The sequence below is a fragment of the Aptenodytes patagonicus genome, chromosome 4 (assembly GCF_965638725.1).
Source record: "Aptenodytes patagonicus chromosome 4, bAptPat1.pri.cur, whole genome shotgun sequence".
Taxonomy (NCBI): domain Eukaryota; kingdom Metazoa; phylum Chordata; class Aves; order Sphenisciformes; family Spheniscidae; genus Aptenodytes; species Aptenodytes patagonicus.
This window is the reverse complement of record NC_134952.1, coordinates 8238630-8255035: the sequence shown is the minus strand read 5'-3', so window position 1 is coordinate 8255035 and position 16406 is coordinate 8238630. Positions and strand designations below refer to the sequence as shown.

Here is a 16406-nt window from a genome sequence, read left to right as displayed (position 1 = left end):
ATTTAACTTGTACATAGTGTTATGCTAAAAGTACTGCCTGGCTTCCAGGCTGGAGCCGTCCTCTATCTGGCTTCCTTGGATGCGTTCAGGTAAACATGCCGTTCAAGTCATCTTATCTCAGAGCAAGGCTGGAGAAAATGGAGTTTGTCTGTATGTGTTTTGAACCTATGCTGAACTTCAAGCGTGTCCTTGGTTCAGGAACACAGTTCTGTTTTCCATAGCAGTGTGTGGGAAAGGAGAGGTGCTAGCAGAGCAAACTTCCCTGCAGGAGCATGGGTGTTTATGCAGATGCCACACGGAAGATGCGTGAGTTTGTACAAATACTGTAAGGTCAAGCTAAGGGAAGGGAACTTCTAAGGTAAATCCCTTACATTGTACTATTTTCAGATCTTAGTGTTGCACTGAGCATAGAGCCAGCCCGACTGTTAATCGCCCAAAGGCAGGCACTTTGGAGACACCCTACAACAGAGATCTCTGAGCAGAAAAGTACAGGACCTGTGTACAACCTTTGAGGAAAAACCAGTGAGTTGATGGAAAGTGAACGCAGCTCTTCCTTACCTCTTCTCAAAATACTGCTGATTTCAGCCCGGAGCACTAGGTATGTAGACATTCCACCCAAAAAGCATTATTAAACAGCTAAAACACCATTTCCAAATACATACTTAGCAGGGGTCTTTGAGATACATACATAGAATGAGAATGCAGATGCAATTTGTAGAAGTGAAACATTTTAATTCAGTGCATTCACAAATGGATGGAAACAAAGGGTAAAATCATTGAAAAGTCGAGCAAAATAATGAAAAAAAAAAAAATAGAAAGTAAGCCAGCTGCTGAGATTTCAAACTGTTTAATTTGTAAAAGCCATTGCAAATTATTGCCTGAAGACTCTGGGTCTGGCCTGGTGCGGTTCCCAAGGCAGGCTGGCAGGGAGCAGTCTTCTTTCCACTTCTGAAGCTGTTAGTTTTGCTGGGAAGTTAGTGTGAGTGTCCCTGTGTATGCATCCATCCGTTGTCTGGCACGGCTTTGCCAAAAAAACCCCCAAACAAACAAACCCAAAATTCAGCCAAGTGGTTGAATAGTATTTGTGCCTTTTCGGGAAAAATAGTGTGAATTTCTCCAACTTTTAACAAGACAATGTGCAATGAACTTTGTGAATTCACTGTGAAGAGGACCTTCAACACATCTGAGCAATCCTGAGCTTCATTGAGCAGGTGCTTCCTCTTGGCCTTTGAGACCACATATATAATACTGCAGTGATCTCTGCTAGAAGAAAATTCAGCAGTTTTTACTCTGCTGATCTGGGACCCTTACGTGACTTTGCTCTTATGCCCAGAGTTAAAAGCAGCTGTAGATACTGTGCTGTATGGTTTTGCACAGCCTTGAAGAAAGCCCCTTCTTATATCTGCAAACTGGAAAAGGGGTAAGAAGGGCTGCCTGGTTATTTAGCAGACTTCAGCTGGGATGTTCCTGTGGGCCATGCTATTCAACTCTCCAGAAAAGATTAATCGGGAAACAGGAAGAAACAAATGTGTTCCTGGAACTACTCAAGATTTGAGTCTAGAGACCTGGAATTAATGGGAGCATGTGGTGAAGAAGAGGCAGAAAGACTAAGATATGTATTGCATGTTGCAGGTGCTGTTCCTCTGATGACTGTCTTAATTACTTTAAATAATATGGATCCAAAGCAACATACTTGTTTCAGCTGCAATTACGCTGTTTGGACAATTCCTTCTTCCTAGCACCCGAAGGTGCGTACTGCCACCCACTGTGCCTGGTGCCTGTGTCCTTTCTACTCAACTTGTGAAGAGCTCCAATTCTATGTAAATGGTGACCTGAAACAAGTCGGAGTAGCAGGCATCTTCCTTCTGTAAATAATTACATGAGAAACTTGTAGTTTGAAACCACGCTTCATTTCTACAGTAGAGATGCAAATTCTCCCTCTCAACATACGCTTCAACCTTGCTACGCATGAAGTATCTTCATAAAACAAAACAAAATACCACCTGTCAATGTGGTTGCTGGGCTTTGGTAGTTGCTTTTGTGTTAAGCTGCTCAAAATAAAAAAAACCCAAACCCAAAACAACTTTTGTTTGCTACTTCTGCCATCCATCAAACGCATTTCATTGCTGATCTTGCAAGTGTTACTCAAAGACGGCCTGTCATAGTAATGAACATGAGGTTCACTTCACCCAGGTTCATTGGAAGACGTGTTTATGCTCTCTAATCTGTCAAATACCTACTCCAGGGCTGCCTTGCACCTGCTCAGCTGACGTTTAAATTTTCCCTTACTGCTGTTTAAGTGTCCGGTCTTTGAATGAGCCAAAGAGCAGAGATTCTTGGGAACCGCAGTGGTTGTGACAACCTTACTGAACAAGTGTGCAAGCTAAAGGGAAAAAAAAATATTTAATTGCAGCTTTTGATATATCCCTACATCATATCCCTAAACTTCATTAGAAGTATTTTGGCCTAAGGCCACATCTGCACTAGAAAGCTTTACTGGTGAAACAGGCAGGATTTTTGCATTGCTTTCAGAGCTCAGTGGCGTACCTACACTGACTCCATGCAGTTACCTTGCGTGAGCTAGATGAGGTACGAATGTGTAACTGCGTTTCTGTCAAGTAACCAGAGCCAAGGTTTGCTGGCTTTCTGTTACCTGTGAAAGACGAGGCCGATCCAGTGAAAACGTAGACTGACATGCCAAACCACGTATGATCCAGAAGAAAGCTTGCTAAAACTAAATTTAAAATCCTATTTTCCGTATCCTGATACCATGACTATAATTCTGCTCTGCTTTTTTGAACTTTTATTATCATAACTGTTGTACAATAGTAGTTGGTTTTTTTAAGGCGAGGCAGTGAAGATATGTTAATCGTACGCTGCAGGCCCGTAACGGAGAGGCCAGCTGGGTCGGTGCAACAGATGATTCAGTTCCTGATGCACATGTGAGACGTGGTTAGAAGAAACTGCATCCTTGGAATTAACGCAAAATTCTGCCAGCTTCTACGGCAAGTGAGAGCTACTATGGTGACAATAGCTCTTACAAAGCCTGTAATTCTTGAGAACTTACCTTTTGACAGCAGAAAACTCAGGACCGGAAAGTATAGGATGAGTGAATATTACCGACGTGTGCTGGGAAGAAATGGATTTAATGAAAGAGGCTGGGGCTCTTGGCAGAGAAAAAAAGGATGAGTACCCTGACTGTGGGCTTTCTCCTCTCGCGTGTTGCCCCTGTGAACTGAAGCAGGAGGTGGCAGTTTTTCGTAGTTTTTAAGGTTTCACTTGAGGCATCATGACGGATTTTTTGTAGTATACTGAAACAGACTGTAAAGCTGAATCAGAATATGCAAAGACTGCATCTGAACAAGCAGAAATGTAACACGTAATTAAACACTCTCAGGGGTGACTGCGTACCTTAGAAACTGAATTCTAGAACAAAAGAAAAATTTACTTTGAGAACAGTGTTATTTCCTTCAATTTATTTCTTACTAATGTCAATAAATTTTATTAAATTAAGGATATTATATCTCTTTGCTGATCGTTTTAACCTTAATCTGACAACAGTTGATATGGTTGCTGGTCTGAGAAGCAAGCAAAATGCCTCTTGAAAAAAGGAAGAAAACTCTCATCTGGTTCTACAAGGAGAGAAACATCCCGTTCTCATGGCTACCGTACCGCAGTTTGAATACCAAACCTGCAGAAATCTGACGGTTATATTGCGTTCCAAAAATAATCTAACCCCGCCTGCGGAAACGCCATCCATTTGCAAGTGAAAACACCTGAAAACTCCACGTACTGAACCATGGCAACCTCCCGGCATTACCCAACCTTATTCCATATTGATACGAAATACTATTTAATGCCATGTCGTTTCATAAAATACACATCTATGTCATAACGGTCTGCTACAGGGCTTGAACTGGCCGTTGAAATACCACCTGCTCGTCATGGATTGAAGAGCCGCGCTGACGACTGCAATTCTTCATCTTTAAACCACGGGAATCTGTATTTTTCCTTCTGTTGTGGCTATTTTTTGTCGTTTAACACGCTTCGCCTCCGCACCCCGGGCCGGAGGCTCGCCGTGTTGTGGGCCCCGCCGCTCGCCCCGGCCCCGCCCCACAGCCAGCGCGCGCCAAAACCGCGCGCTGCCGCGCTCGATTCTCCCGCCAACACGCCCCGGGGCGGGGCTGGGCGGGGCCGACGGGAGGGGGCTAAACCATTACACGGGGGGGGGGGGGGGCATGGTAAGCGTCCTCGGGTCTGCGTGTGCCGGGGGCGCCGCGGCGGGGAGCGTGTTTGCTTCGTGCCCACCAGCGGGCTCGGCTCGGCGGGGCGAGGACGCGGGTTGGCGGCTGCGCTTTCCCCTTCCCCCCCCCCCCCGCGTACCCGTCCCCATGGAGGGGCCGGCGCAGGCGCCCCGCGGGGAGGCGGGGCGTGCGGTGTCAGTCAGCGCCGGCGGGAGATGCGAAGGGGCTGAGCGGGAAGGAAGGCTGCTCTCCCTCGCAGCCCGCCGCAGCTTCGCAGTCCGCTCCGGTCCCCGCGCCGCCCGGCTCTCCCTCCTGCCCTCCCGAGGGCACCCCGCGCCATGTCCTTCCGCCAGAGGAGCCCGCACGGCGGCACGAAGAGCAGGTAGGGCCGCCGCGGGCTGAGGCGAGGGGTGGCGGTACCGGCACTCGTCCCTCCCCGTCTTCTCCCCGCTCTCCGGTCGCGGAGCGGCGGACAGCGGCGGGCCGCCCTCGCTCCCCGTCCCTCAGGGGGGCCCCGCGCCGGGACGGGGGCGGGGGGGAACGGCGGCCCGCGCGCACCTGCGCGCGGCCTCCCCGCCCCCCAACGGCGCCGTTGCGCGGCCGCCGCCCGGGGTCCGCCATGTTCTCCCGCGGGGCAGCCGGTCGCTCCTGGCCGAGGTGCGGGTTCCCCAGCGAAAGCGAAGCTGGGCTGGGCCGCACGGAGGGAAGCGGGGCTGAAGCTCCCGCGGCGGGAAGGGGTGTAAATGCCCCGTTCGCCCACTGTGGAGGGGCGGGCGGTGAGGGGCGGGTTGTGGGGCCGCTGCTGGCGGAGCTCCCTTAGGTGGGAGAGCCTCCCTCTGAGGGACTCTTGAGGCCCACGCCTGGATGTGCCGCTCAGCTTGATTTGCTGAAGTAAAATTATAAACGGACTACGATGTCTGCGTGTGCTAATGTTTCAGAGAGGTCAATAAAATAAAACCACCTAGCATGCTCACGTTGTCTTGGCTTGTCTGCCGCCAGCCCACAGCCTCCGCCTCGCTGGTCCCAAGGAAGGAAACGTGGTGCAGATGGAAAGCGGAGAAAGCAGAATGAATCCGATTCATCCCTTTTTGATGAAAACAAGTACAGGCTTTCTGACAACAGGCTGGACAGGTAGGCAATGCTTGCAATAGAAACAGCCCTCTGCTCTCTTGTTCATCAGGAGCTGTTGAACTGACTATTGTACTCGCTTTTTCAAGCCCTGCCTATTTATAAACCACTCGTCGACCATAAATAGCTGGTCTTAAAGGAAGGAAAAGAATCAAGTGCAGTGTTCTTACCGTGGAGTCACTTCTTAAGAATAAACATTTTTCATTCTTATGGCTTGAATTACGTTCTTCATCGCTTTCTGTGTTATTTCATGCTTGCTTACTGCCATTCATCATGAAGCAATAACTGCACAAGCCAATTATGTTTGTTTGTGGATATAGGCTGTATGTACCGTTGCGGTAAAATTAAGTCATCTGCCTTCATGTTGCTGAAGGCAGTACAGACCATCTTGAAAAGTTGTGTCCAAGTATGTCAGCACGTGTGTGGTGGGGTCCACTTCTGAGGTCACTCACTCTGTTCATACTGTTGCTCGCTGCCTTCCTTACTGTTTCCCAGCACAGGTAAACTAGAGTTTAGTGAAAGTATCTTATTTTATATCACTATCTACACTCATGCTGTGGTCCCTTTTATCAGTGGATGGCAGTTGTGGCCTGCAGCCCAGTTGATTGAATTTAGATTTCTAATCCAGAATGAGATGGGTTGTGCCCTGTAACTAACCATTTTTCTTTGCTGATAATAAGCATGGAAGACATTGGTCAGTGGCTCAAATTACAGTATACAGAGTAAATTAAGTTAATTTCAGGAAGTGTGTTTGGATAGGAGTACAAAGATGAAACTTTACAGATTGCTTCATCAGTTTCAACCTAAATAAGCAATGCTTTTGTGTGTCTTCCAGTATTGAACTGAACAGGTGTACTTTCTGGTTTAGTTTGGATTCAGCTCTGATTGAAGTTGTTCTCTTCCTGTGCTAAAACTACATTTTGTTTATGCTAATTTAACATTGTGTCCTGGTTTCGGCTGGGATAGAGTTAACTTTCTTCCTAGCATCTGGTACAGTGCTGTGTTTTGGATTTAGTGTGAGAACAATGTTGATAACGCACCGACGTTTTATTTGTTGCTAAGCGGTGCTTACACCAGTCAAGGACTTTTCCACTTCCCATGTTCTACTGACTGAGCAGGCTGGAGGTGCACAAGAAGCTGGGAGGGGGCACAGCCAGGACAGCTGACCCCAACTGGCCACAGGGACATTCCATACCATGGGACGTCATGCTCAGTACATAAACTGGGGAAAGCTGGCTGGGGGGGCCGCTGCTCGGGGACTGGCTGGGCATTGGTCGGCGGGTGGTGAGCAATTGCACTGTGCATCACTTGCTTTGTATATTCTTTTATTATTATTATTATTATTTTATTTCAATTACTAAACTGTTCTTATCTCAACCCATGAGTTTTCTCACTTTCACTCTTCCGATTCTCTCCCCCATCCCACCAGGGCTGGGGGAAGAGTGAGCGGGCGGCTGTGTGGTGCTCAGTTGCCGGCTGAGGTTAAACCATGACACATTGTCAAAATAAAATTTTAAAATGGGAAGAGGATGGGGATGGATGTTGGGTCATACAACAGATTCAGTCTGGTGGGGGGCTACAGCCTTGTTTTTCTGCACCTCTGGCAGAGTTTGAGCACCGCTTGCAGTCCTGTCACGGCACCAGAGCTTCTCACCAAGTGTGAAATAGCATGTGGGGATGAGGGTCTGAAGAAAGACGGCGAAGCTTAGTATGTCTGGCACCAGTACTGTCACAGAGCAAATTAATCGAGAGAAATCCCACATTCTCCCTAACTCTCTGTATACACAGCACAGGTACAGAACCAAACAAGTATAAAAAGGTACGCCACAGTGTTGAGGAAAAAGCTCAGACGGTGGGACTAACCGTGTATTTCTGGGATTGCAAAAATTGAATGTGGCCTGCATTTTCTGCAAAGTTAGAAATCAATATAAGCAAATGCTAAAAATCCTTGGAAGTTGGACAGATATTTGCTGAGGGACCTGTACCGTTTGCTGTGGATTTTTAATTTTTCTGAGTTGGTAACTGGGTTTCACCTAAAAAGAACTTTTAGTTTGAATTTAACAAAAACTTCAAAGTAGTGCAAGCCGATTTCTGAGCTGGGAGCAGGGAGGGAGTTGGAACTGGTTTTAGCGCAGATGGATCTAATTCCCTTACTTCAAGGGACTTCTTTGTGCAGAATCCTGGTAAGTCTCCAGAGCGTTTCCAGATCTACTGAAAAAGCTCTGGTCTGTAGGATGTGGTTTTGAGTTTGTACTTTAGGAAAATCAGTCATCACGGAGGACAAAAACTGGAAAACATATTCAATAATCTAAACGTAGACAACTTGTTGGATATGGAATGGATGTAAGCTTATTCCCCTGCAGCAGTCTGAATCTGCTCGTGATGCTAATGGGCTACAATAAAGTTGTTAAATACCAGTTTGCAAAGTCATAGCAAATCTCAGTTTGCTAGCTAAAAATTGACTGCTTTTTTTTGTGCCTTTGCCTTCTCTACTAGGTATATTTTCACATGGAGAAACTCCTGGTGCTATTGTGTAATTTTAAGTCATTAGCTGTACAATTGAATTCTGTGTTCTAACTTTTGTCTCTTATATAGCTAATGAGTATGCAATCATGAAAGAATAAATATTTCTTAACTCATTTAGTGGAGTGAAAATAAGTGAGTAAATGAGTAAAGTTGGTATTTCACATACCGTTTTCTGAAGGACACCAGCTTAAAGTTATTGAAAGTGTAGGCTAGGTTACATGCTACAGTGGTATGTATCTATAGCTACCTACAAAAATTTTTAAGGAAAAAGCCAACCCCGAACCCAAACCCCAAACCACACAACTTCAAGGTTGAGGAACTATCAACTGGTGCTTAATTTTACAATGATGACATTTTAATAGAACAATACAAGATTTTCACAGCCATTGTGAGTACTATAAATGAACATATTAAATAGCTATCAAGCTGTGAATGGGGGAGATGCTGCGGGTGGGGTGGGAAATACAATAAAATAAAATTTTAATGTAGAGGCTTTTTTTTTCTTTCTTTTTCTTTCTAGTTTTACGACACCAGAAGGCCCTGGACCCCTCTCCCGGTGTTCAGATTGGGGAACTGCAGTGGAAGAAGATGAAATGAGGACCAGTGTTAACAAAGAAATGGCAAGGTACCCATGGGTGTTTAAGATGAAGTGGGGAAAGGAGGGGAAATAGTAGTTGTCTTGTAGAATCTGTATTGACTTTTATTTTTAACTTCACCATTGTAGTAAAATCAAACCAACCTTAGCTTCTTGTCTGCTGCTTTTAAGTCAGCTTTGGCTTAAGTCCTGCAGGAATGATATAGCATACCACATACACTCTGGAGAGTGGATGTGTATCACTAAATATCTCCCTTTTGGAAGAATCCTTTCCAAATTCTCTGAGATTGAATTACTTTGAATGTCCTTTCACTAATTACTGTTTTTGCATATTGTTGCTATAAAAAGATTTTTACGGAGAAGACTTAGGAAAAGAAAGTCCTCAGATTTTTTCAGGGGAAAACCAAGAGATCGGTTCCATAGTGGAAAGGCGTTTACAGCGTCTGGGTTGACTTCGAGACTGCTGCTTAGCTGAGAAGTAAAATCAACTATGAGCCGTGACAGTGCAGCCTTACATGTTCTCTTTGTGTATATTCTTAATATGGATTTGAACTCTTACAGATACAGAAGAAAACTCCTGATAAATGAATTTTCAAGAGAAAGGAAGTCCTCCTCTGGAAGGTAGGTTAAATTTCTAGCTTAGCTGAGGAAAATCCTGACAATAGTTCTGAATTTTCACATATACCATTGTTGCTTCTGAAAATGCTCAGTTTGAAGTAGTTCATCTTAAGTCTGCTCTAACATCATAGTTCAGTAACATTCATTTGAAAAGTTTTAACATGTTTCTTTATAATCTTCTACACGTGGGTTGGTTTGAGCGTCGCTTGTTTTCTAATAGTCCCAAATCTACAATGTTTTTTCTTTAGTTCTGATTCAAAGGAGTCCACTGTGACAGTAGAACTTGAGACAGATGAAGTGGTTTTGATGAGAAGACAAAAACAGATAAACTACGGGAAAAACACAATTGCATATGATAGATACATTAAAGAAGTTCCTAGGTAAGCTGCTTGAGTTTCTGGAAAACTAAATGTTCAATTGTAAGTCATACCTGTTCTTTATAAGCGTATTAATGTACTAAACTTGGTATCCGAGACACATTCAAATAGAAGGTATCTACAAATTAAACTTTCTAAGACATTTTTTAACCGATAAGTCACACTAACAATCAAATGACACGTGGATTATTTTTTTACTAGTTGGTACATGAGGAATATCCCTTCAAACTTCCTCATGCTGCAGAAATGGAAGTGAAAGTTCTTTTGGTTGTGCTTGTCAACTAGAAGAAATAAAACTGCTTCTTGCAGTCAATTTTCTCATTAGTGAACTAAAAGACAAAATGGACTACAGTTGCTCTTAAGTTTAGAATAAGGTTTTCAGACCTGTGATTGATAATCCTTTTTTTTCATTTGACTTGAAGACAGAAAAACTAAAAAGTTCATATGGATCTGACAACTTTTCACTTGCGTGCTGGAATTGCACAGTATTATTTTCTCATAAATAATATAATAACTTAGAATCTGTTGCGTTGTAATGAGTGTGTAGCAGGCAATCACTCTTACCATTTAAAACTACGTTATGTATGTGTGAAAAGCACTAATGAATTTTTCATGTCTAATATCTGAATAGATGCCATCGTATACCAGGAGTTCATCCCAGAACTCCAAATAAATTTAAGAAGTACAGCCGTAGGTCATGGGACCAGCAAATTAAACTATGGAAAGTTGCATTGCATTCCTGGGATCCGCCTACTGAAGAAGGATGTGATCTGCAAGAAATGTACGTATACAGTATTCAAGATACCTGTATAGAAATTAATGTATAAAATCTCATGTTAAAAAAAAAACAACCCAAAAAAAAGCCCAGCATAGTCCTTTTTGAGAAAAGTCTGTGATTGCTGAATGTTTTCATTAGTTACTTGTCTACAATTAGTGCTATTCAGTTCCTTCTCAGTCAAAATATCTAATAGCTTTCTGGACCTAGTTGGTGGGACTAGACTTACCCAGTGTCCTTGCAAGGGCATACATATATATCCCTCACTTCTTTAATGTATGTCCACTGGGTGAAATCAGAGCTTATTCTGCAGTGCTCTATAAAAGAAAATACCACACCATCGAGGCAAGCTGATTCTTTCAGAACACTCTGCAGATTCATCTCTGGTAGAAGCAGTGCTGGAGAGTTCTCGCTAATTAACAGATCTCATTAATATTGAGCTTGGACCAATACAATGTACAAGAACCTGCCTCATAGCCTTCTCACTTGCTAGTTCAAGAACAGTTGTATAAATTGTTTCTTGAGCAGAGAGGAGGAAAGAAGTACTTGTAAAATCACCTCGAGGTACCATTAAAAGCATGGCCACAAGTGTTCACAGTCCAAGCTACTGTGGTATTCTGCTCTAGAAGATGTAGAATAATGCAACTAGTTAATTTTCCTCTAGAGAAACCAATAAAGCTGATCAGGGACATACAAAACAAAACTGTAGGACTACAGAATGAAGGGAACACAGGTGTAACTAAGTCCTCAGGAGACGGTTTTGTGGTAATAAACTACTGTTTTTCCCTAACGGTGATGCTGATTTTAAAACCAATATGGAGCAATGGGATCTAAAAGCAAAGGCTTATTTTTAGCTTCCTTTTACTTGTAATCAACGTGAGGGGAGTTGGTGTTTCGGCCTGAAGCCTACTGTATATGTTGAAATACTAGTCTATCTTCAGATGCTGGGGTCAAGTTCTGTATGTAGTGGATATTAAATCTTATGTTGCAAAACAAATGATGAAAACCTTATCTGGAAAAAAAATTCCTCGCTCTTCCATAACATCTGTCATCATTTGTATTGAGGCATTGTTTTAAGTGTTGGGTATTTGCCTTTTACAAGTTGCAGTATCCAATCTCAAGACTTTAGTTTAGTCCTTGGCCGTTTTGGCTGTATTGAGTTGACCCGCGCTTCTGTTTGGTCTCTGCAGTTTGCTACCACTGTCGGTCTCTTTGCTCTTGTTTGGCCATCATTTTCAGAACTGCACCTACGAAGTGCAGCTTACTACTAAAAAACTGAATTTGTTTTAAGCTGTATGCTTTTTAATTATTTTACAGTAGTCCTGTTGACCTTGGTGAGATGGAGACAGAATCTGTCGGAAGCAATTCTACTGAATCTCAAACGAGCTGTCAAGATAATGATGTAAGCATATCTGTCATTTGGATAAATATTTGTTAATAATTGGTCCACTACTTGCAGTTAGATCCAGAGTAGCCTGAATAAATGAGAAATTCCATAATCTGCTATGTTTAGGGACTGTTTATAAAGCTGAGCGATCTTTAAATTCAGACGTTTTCCCAGCTGTAGCCAGTATCTGTCTGTATTCTGAGTTCAGAGAGTTAGAACTTAAGTGACCATCTCAAATGACGGATATCTCATTTTTCATAGCCTGCAAAAGAAAATTTATCTGTTCAAAGCATGTCAGTTATGAACTGTGACATACAGTGGAAATACTACTTTAGATTGCAATATCTAATTTTAAAATAGGTTGTAATTTTCTTGGCACACTCAGACTTTTTGAAGTAGGCTCTTTTTATATCCAGAAAGCATTTAGTACAGCTGAGCAGTAACCTTCAGTAAAGATCTAGTAATGTTTTTCTTACTGGATTTGTTTCTCTGGTGAATATCAAATCCGTATAATGTTTTAATGTGTGCATATATAGATCCTTAAAACATTTGCAGGAAATCTTAGAATGTGGTTGAATGGGCAGAAGCCTTCATTTAAATCTCTTCAATCTTAAGACTAGCCCTGGGTTTTTGTATGGCCTGTGAAGTGTTTGTAAGCCTCTGTTACAGGGTGGTCTGAACAAATTACAGGAGTGAAATGAATTATTGCATAACTAAACCTGTATTTAACTGCTAATTATTAACTGACTTTGTATTCCAGGATACCTGTTCTGGCACTCCCACCAAAGTTAGACATGTTGACTATCAAGCAGAAGGTGAATTTGACTTGGAAGTGTGTTTGAGTGAACCACTTAAAGATTTCGATACTGTGAGTTAAATAGTCCTGTGCAAACTGTTTTAGAGGAAGTTTCTTTTAAATTTGAGAGGTTAGCTTGATTCATAAACTGTTAATAGTAAGAAAGCTTAAGCAAAGTTGAAGACTGTTCTCAAGTTGTGGTTGGTCTACATCTTTTCTGGACCAAACTTATGTAAAAATAGAGTTAAGTTGTGTGACTTCTTTTTAACTTTTAATTTATGTATATCAGATTTTTTTATAAAACCTTTCAACAGAAAAAAAATGGCCAAAGGCAATGCTATCCTCAAGTAATTATAAATAGTTCAGCAAGATCTTACTGGTTTTTTTCCTCATTGTGTCCATAATGTCAATTGTCCACCTGCAGATCAAGAGCAAAGTAGGGAGGTATTTTTGAGCATCTGTATGTTACCTTGCTTTTGCATCTAACTTTACTACAAGGGTCTGACTTGAAGTAAAACAGGTGGTAGCTGAACCACACTACTGATTAGTACTAGTAAACTCATCTACTGCAGTTACTTACTGTAAGATTAAACTGCCTTACCTTTTTTTTTTAAAAAAAAAGGCAGATTCTTTTTTTATTTGAAAAAATGTTTCTGATTGGAAATTAAATACTCTTTAAATTGGTGGTCAGTATGGTAAAGCCCAGGCAATAATGCTTTAAGAAGCAGTAGCCTGAATTTGAAATTTGTAAATAGTCATGAGTCATTTGTTAATACAGTCAAGAAAACAATGTGGAGGTAAAGTGCTTGATTCTTTTTAATTTGCTGATTTTAAATGTAAAACTGTTGTAAATGATAACACTGTACAGATTTTCTGCTGAAAGCAGTTAATGTTTCCATTACTTTTGTATGGGATGTTGCTGGAAAATAAATGGAATTGCATTTACTTATGACTCTTCAACTTTGTTTCCTACTCGTGATGTTCTGTGGATAACAAAATGCAGGAAAATACTGAAAGCCATGTATCTGAGACTGATACTGATACTAGGCTGGGATATGTGTGTGTTAGCACCATCCTCTGACTTTGAGGGAGACCTTAAAACCTATTTATTTGTGTGCAGGCCACTGGGGTGAATTTAAGACTTAGTTATAATGGGTAAGCCTGTTGTTGACCTTTTGCAGACCCCTTAGAAGCAGTTTAGTTCAGCAGATGTCCATTAGCTGGTTACCAAGTTCTGTTCTCTAGAAAAACTGCTAGGAGAGCTAGGTGGACACTTCCATCTTGTTTACTATAGAGGACCTTTTGTTAAAGTCACCACGCCTGGTTTTATCTCTAAAATGGAATTTCTGGGTGTTGGTGATACAACACTGTCAAACTGAGTGCAGACACTTAAACTTTTCAACTCAAGTGAGTATCCCAGCTGTAAGCAATATTACTAGTGATCTAATTTGTTGAGCACTCTTAAAATCTGGTAGCTTGATCTGATGGGGAAACTTCTGAGAGGAAGCAGTGGCATGGGGATAAGGATGGAGCTGTGCTCTGGTGTTAAGGAGACGGCCTTCCTAGCATGTATTTTTTCCAGAAAAGGCAGCAAAGTGATAGTTAGTCTTGCTTACTACCTGGAGTGAGCCCTCTCTGCCCTCCCCAGATTGCTTTTCCTCATGGCACGTTTTCTGGCCACACTGTCCCTGGTTGTTCTGAAGTTTTCGTTGTGTAATACCTAATTGTAGCTTGAGCCGCAATTTGCTTTGGAACTTTTTTCCTATATCCCCTTCAATAAAAGTGGTCTTAAGGTCAAGCCAAACTCTTCCATGTCTAACTAGTATCATTTGATGCCTTTACTTAAGGCTTCTACGTAATGGCTAAAAGGGGTTTAAACTAGACTTCCCAGGTAGCACAGTAACTGTTCTGAGTGTCTCGGTTTTTAACTTTGATGATAGGCCTGACAGACAATTGCATGGGAAGCTACTTGGGAACATTATTTCAAGTCACGGCTACTTACTATTAGTTTTTTTAATGGTTAATGCATCTGAGTCCGCCGTGTAAAGCTTAACACAGTTCTGCCTCTGCCACTTGACAGTTAGTAACTGATGGTACTAAACTATTTTCAGAAGTGTTTTTTTAAGAGTATGTGTGTTACTTCTGAATGTTTTAAAGGTTAGTAATGAGTAACGTGAAGCCAAGAACAAAACCATTCATGTCTTAAGCTTCAAATAGTTCATGCAGTTGAACATCAGTCTAGAATAAAGTATTAATGTTAAATGATGTGTTTCTACCCAGTGTGAAATGTGTAAGGCAAGATTTCTGTAGAAAACTACATATTGCGTACCTGGAAACTAGTATTTTGTGTCAACTTGATTCTGTCTTCATAACCTTGAAGTGCAGGTTAGTGGTTAACACTTAGATGTGTCACAGTTTGTGTGTTATCAGGAGGCACCGGGTGCTTGTGCTGCTTGTACACTTGCTGTAGTGAGTAGTAATACTCAGGCTGTCTAGTTTGGTGGTGTTAGACTGGAATGGCTGTGCAGTGGATTAGGTGATCAGTGAATTGGCTACTATTTGTGCTATTCTTAACCTCAGGGTATACCTAAATTTTGCACAAATAAAGTGGCAGAACTTTTCAAGGGTACACCCAGGCTGTCGAGGATATCTTAGATGAGCTTAAATCTTGAGGTACTAACAGGTAGATGTAATCTGCTCTCCTGTGCAACACAAGCCATAAAATACCACCTTAAATAATTCTGGAGTGAATCACTAACTTTAATCCTTATGTGGAGAACCAGAATGAGGCAGTATTGGAGTCCCTGTGCTAGAAGAGAAACATTTAGATGAGATTTTTTAAGGGGAGGCAGGGGGTTGTGGTGTGTTAATCTGTACCTGAGTATCAGAACAGCCAGTAGAATGACTTTTTTTTTTAAGGGAAGTTTTTCTACACCGCTGTGGCTAGGTAAACAGGTTGGATCAGTGGAATATTCAAAAGATTTAGAGGCTTCCAAAGGGTAAGGTTACTTACACCTGGATACTTAATGAGAATATTGAACCCAATAAACATCTGCTGAGATAGCTAAGGGAAATGCATACATTTCAGAGCTTATTGTACGATAATTTAACTCTACTAGTCTGAAAAATGTCCATGTCTCTGAAAATCATTTTTTATTAAGGTTTTTCCATAACTGCACAAAAAACTCATTCCAGAAGGCATCTAGGTATGGTATCTGAGACTGTTAATATGGTTCTTAGTGGGAAGATAATACATGAACAAATACTATTAAAAAAAACCAACAACCCAGAACAACCAAATAAACCCAAACCAAAAAAAAACATGATCTTTTTGAGTAATTTGGGTTCTCTGTGACAGTCCTTATGATTTTTGTGACTTGTGTTCCTTGGAATCTGTATTAGAAGACAAAATGTGGGCGTCTTTTTCGGACTAAAACATCCAGGTACGGGGGAATGTGAGGAAAACATTATGAAGAACCATAATACCTATGCAGTGTAGAAAGATATTAGGCAAACAACTGAGACTAGTACTTTTCTGTTATAATGGAACGTACAACAAATACTTCTACTTTGGCAAAAGTCTTGAGATGCTTTTAAATTTCTGCAGAGTAACTTCTCAGTGGTTAGTCCATAAACTTCTATATCATTTGAGACAAAGCCAACTAACCTGCTACTACTCAGCCAAGATTTTCAGCATAGGACTTGGGGTCTGGTCAACTTGCTCTCAGTGTTGCATGCAACCTGCCCTTTGAGCAATGCTCGCTGAGCATTGCACTTGTATACACAACTGCCGGCCCCGTTGAGATTAGTGTTGCTTTTCACTGTGCTGCGCTCAGTCAGTTCCATCCGCATTCCATCCTTTCACCTTTCAAAGCTATGTTGTGTCACTTCTGCTTCAGAGTGTAAGGTCCTTTGTTACTGTTCCTTTTTCTGTGCTGATTTATCCCTTGTTTTCTTTTC

At 41.9% G+C, this 16406-nt stretch overlaps 1 protein-coding gene across 1 annotated transcript; it reads left to right on the top strand.

Moving 5' to 3' along the window:
- Positions 1–4483: 4483 nt before the first annotated feature.
- SLBP (stem-loop histone mRNA binding protein) lies at positions 4484–13391 on the top strand. The gene is made up of 8 exons (XM_076337568.1): positions 4484–4626; positions 5244–5375; positions 8419–8523; positions 9055–9114; positions 9360–9491; positions 10120–10269; positions 11581–11665; positions 12411–13391. The coding sequence occupies exons 1-8, from the start codon at positions 4583–4585 to the stop codon at positions 12525–12527; spliced, it is 825 nt and encodes a 274-aa protein (XP_076193683.1). The 5' UTR covers positions 4484–4582; the 3' UTR covers positions 12528–13391.
- The last annotated feature ends 3015 nt before the right edge of the window (positions 13392–16406 follow it).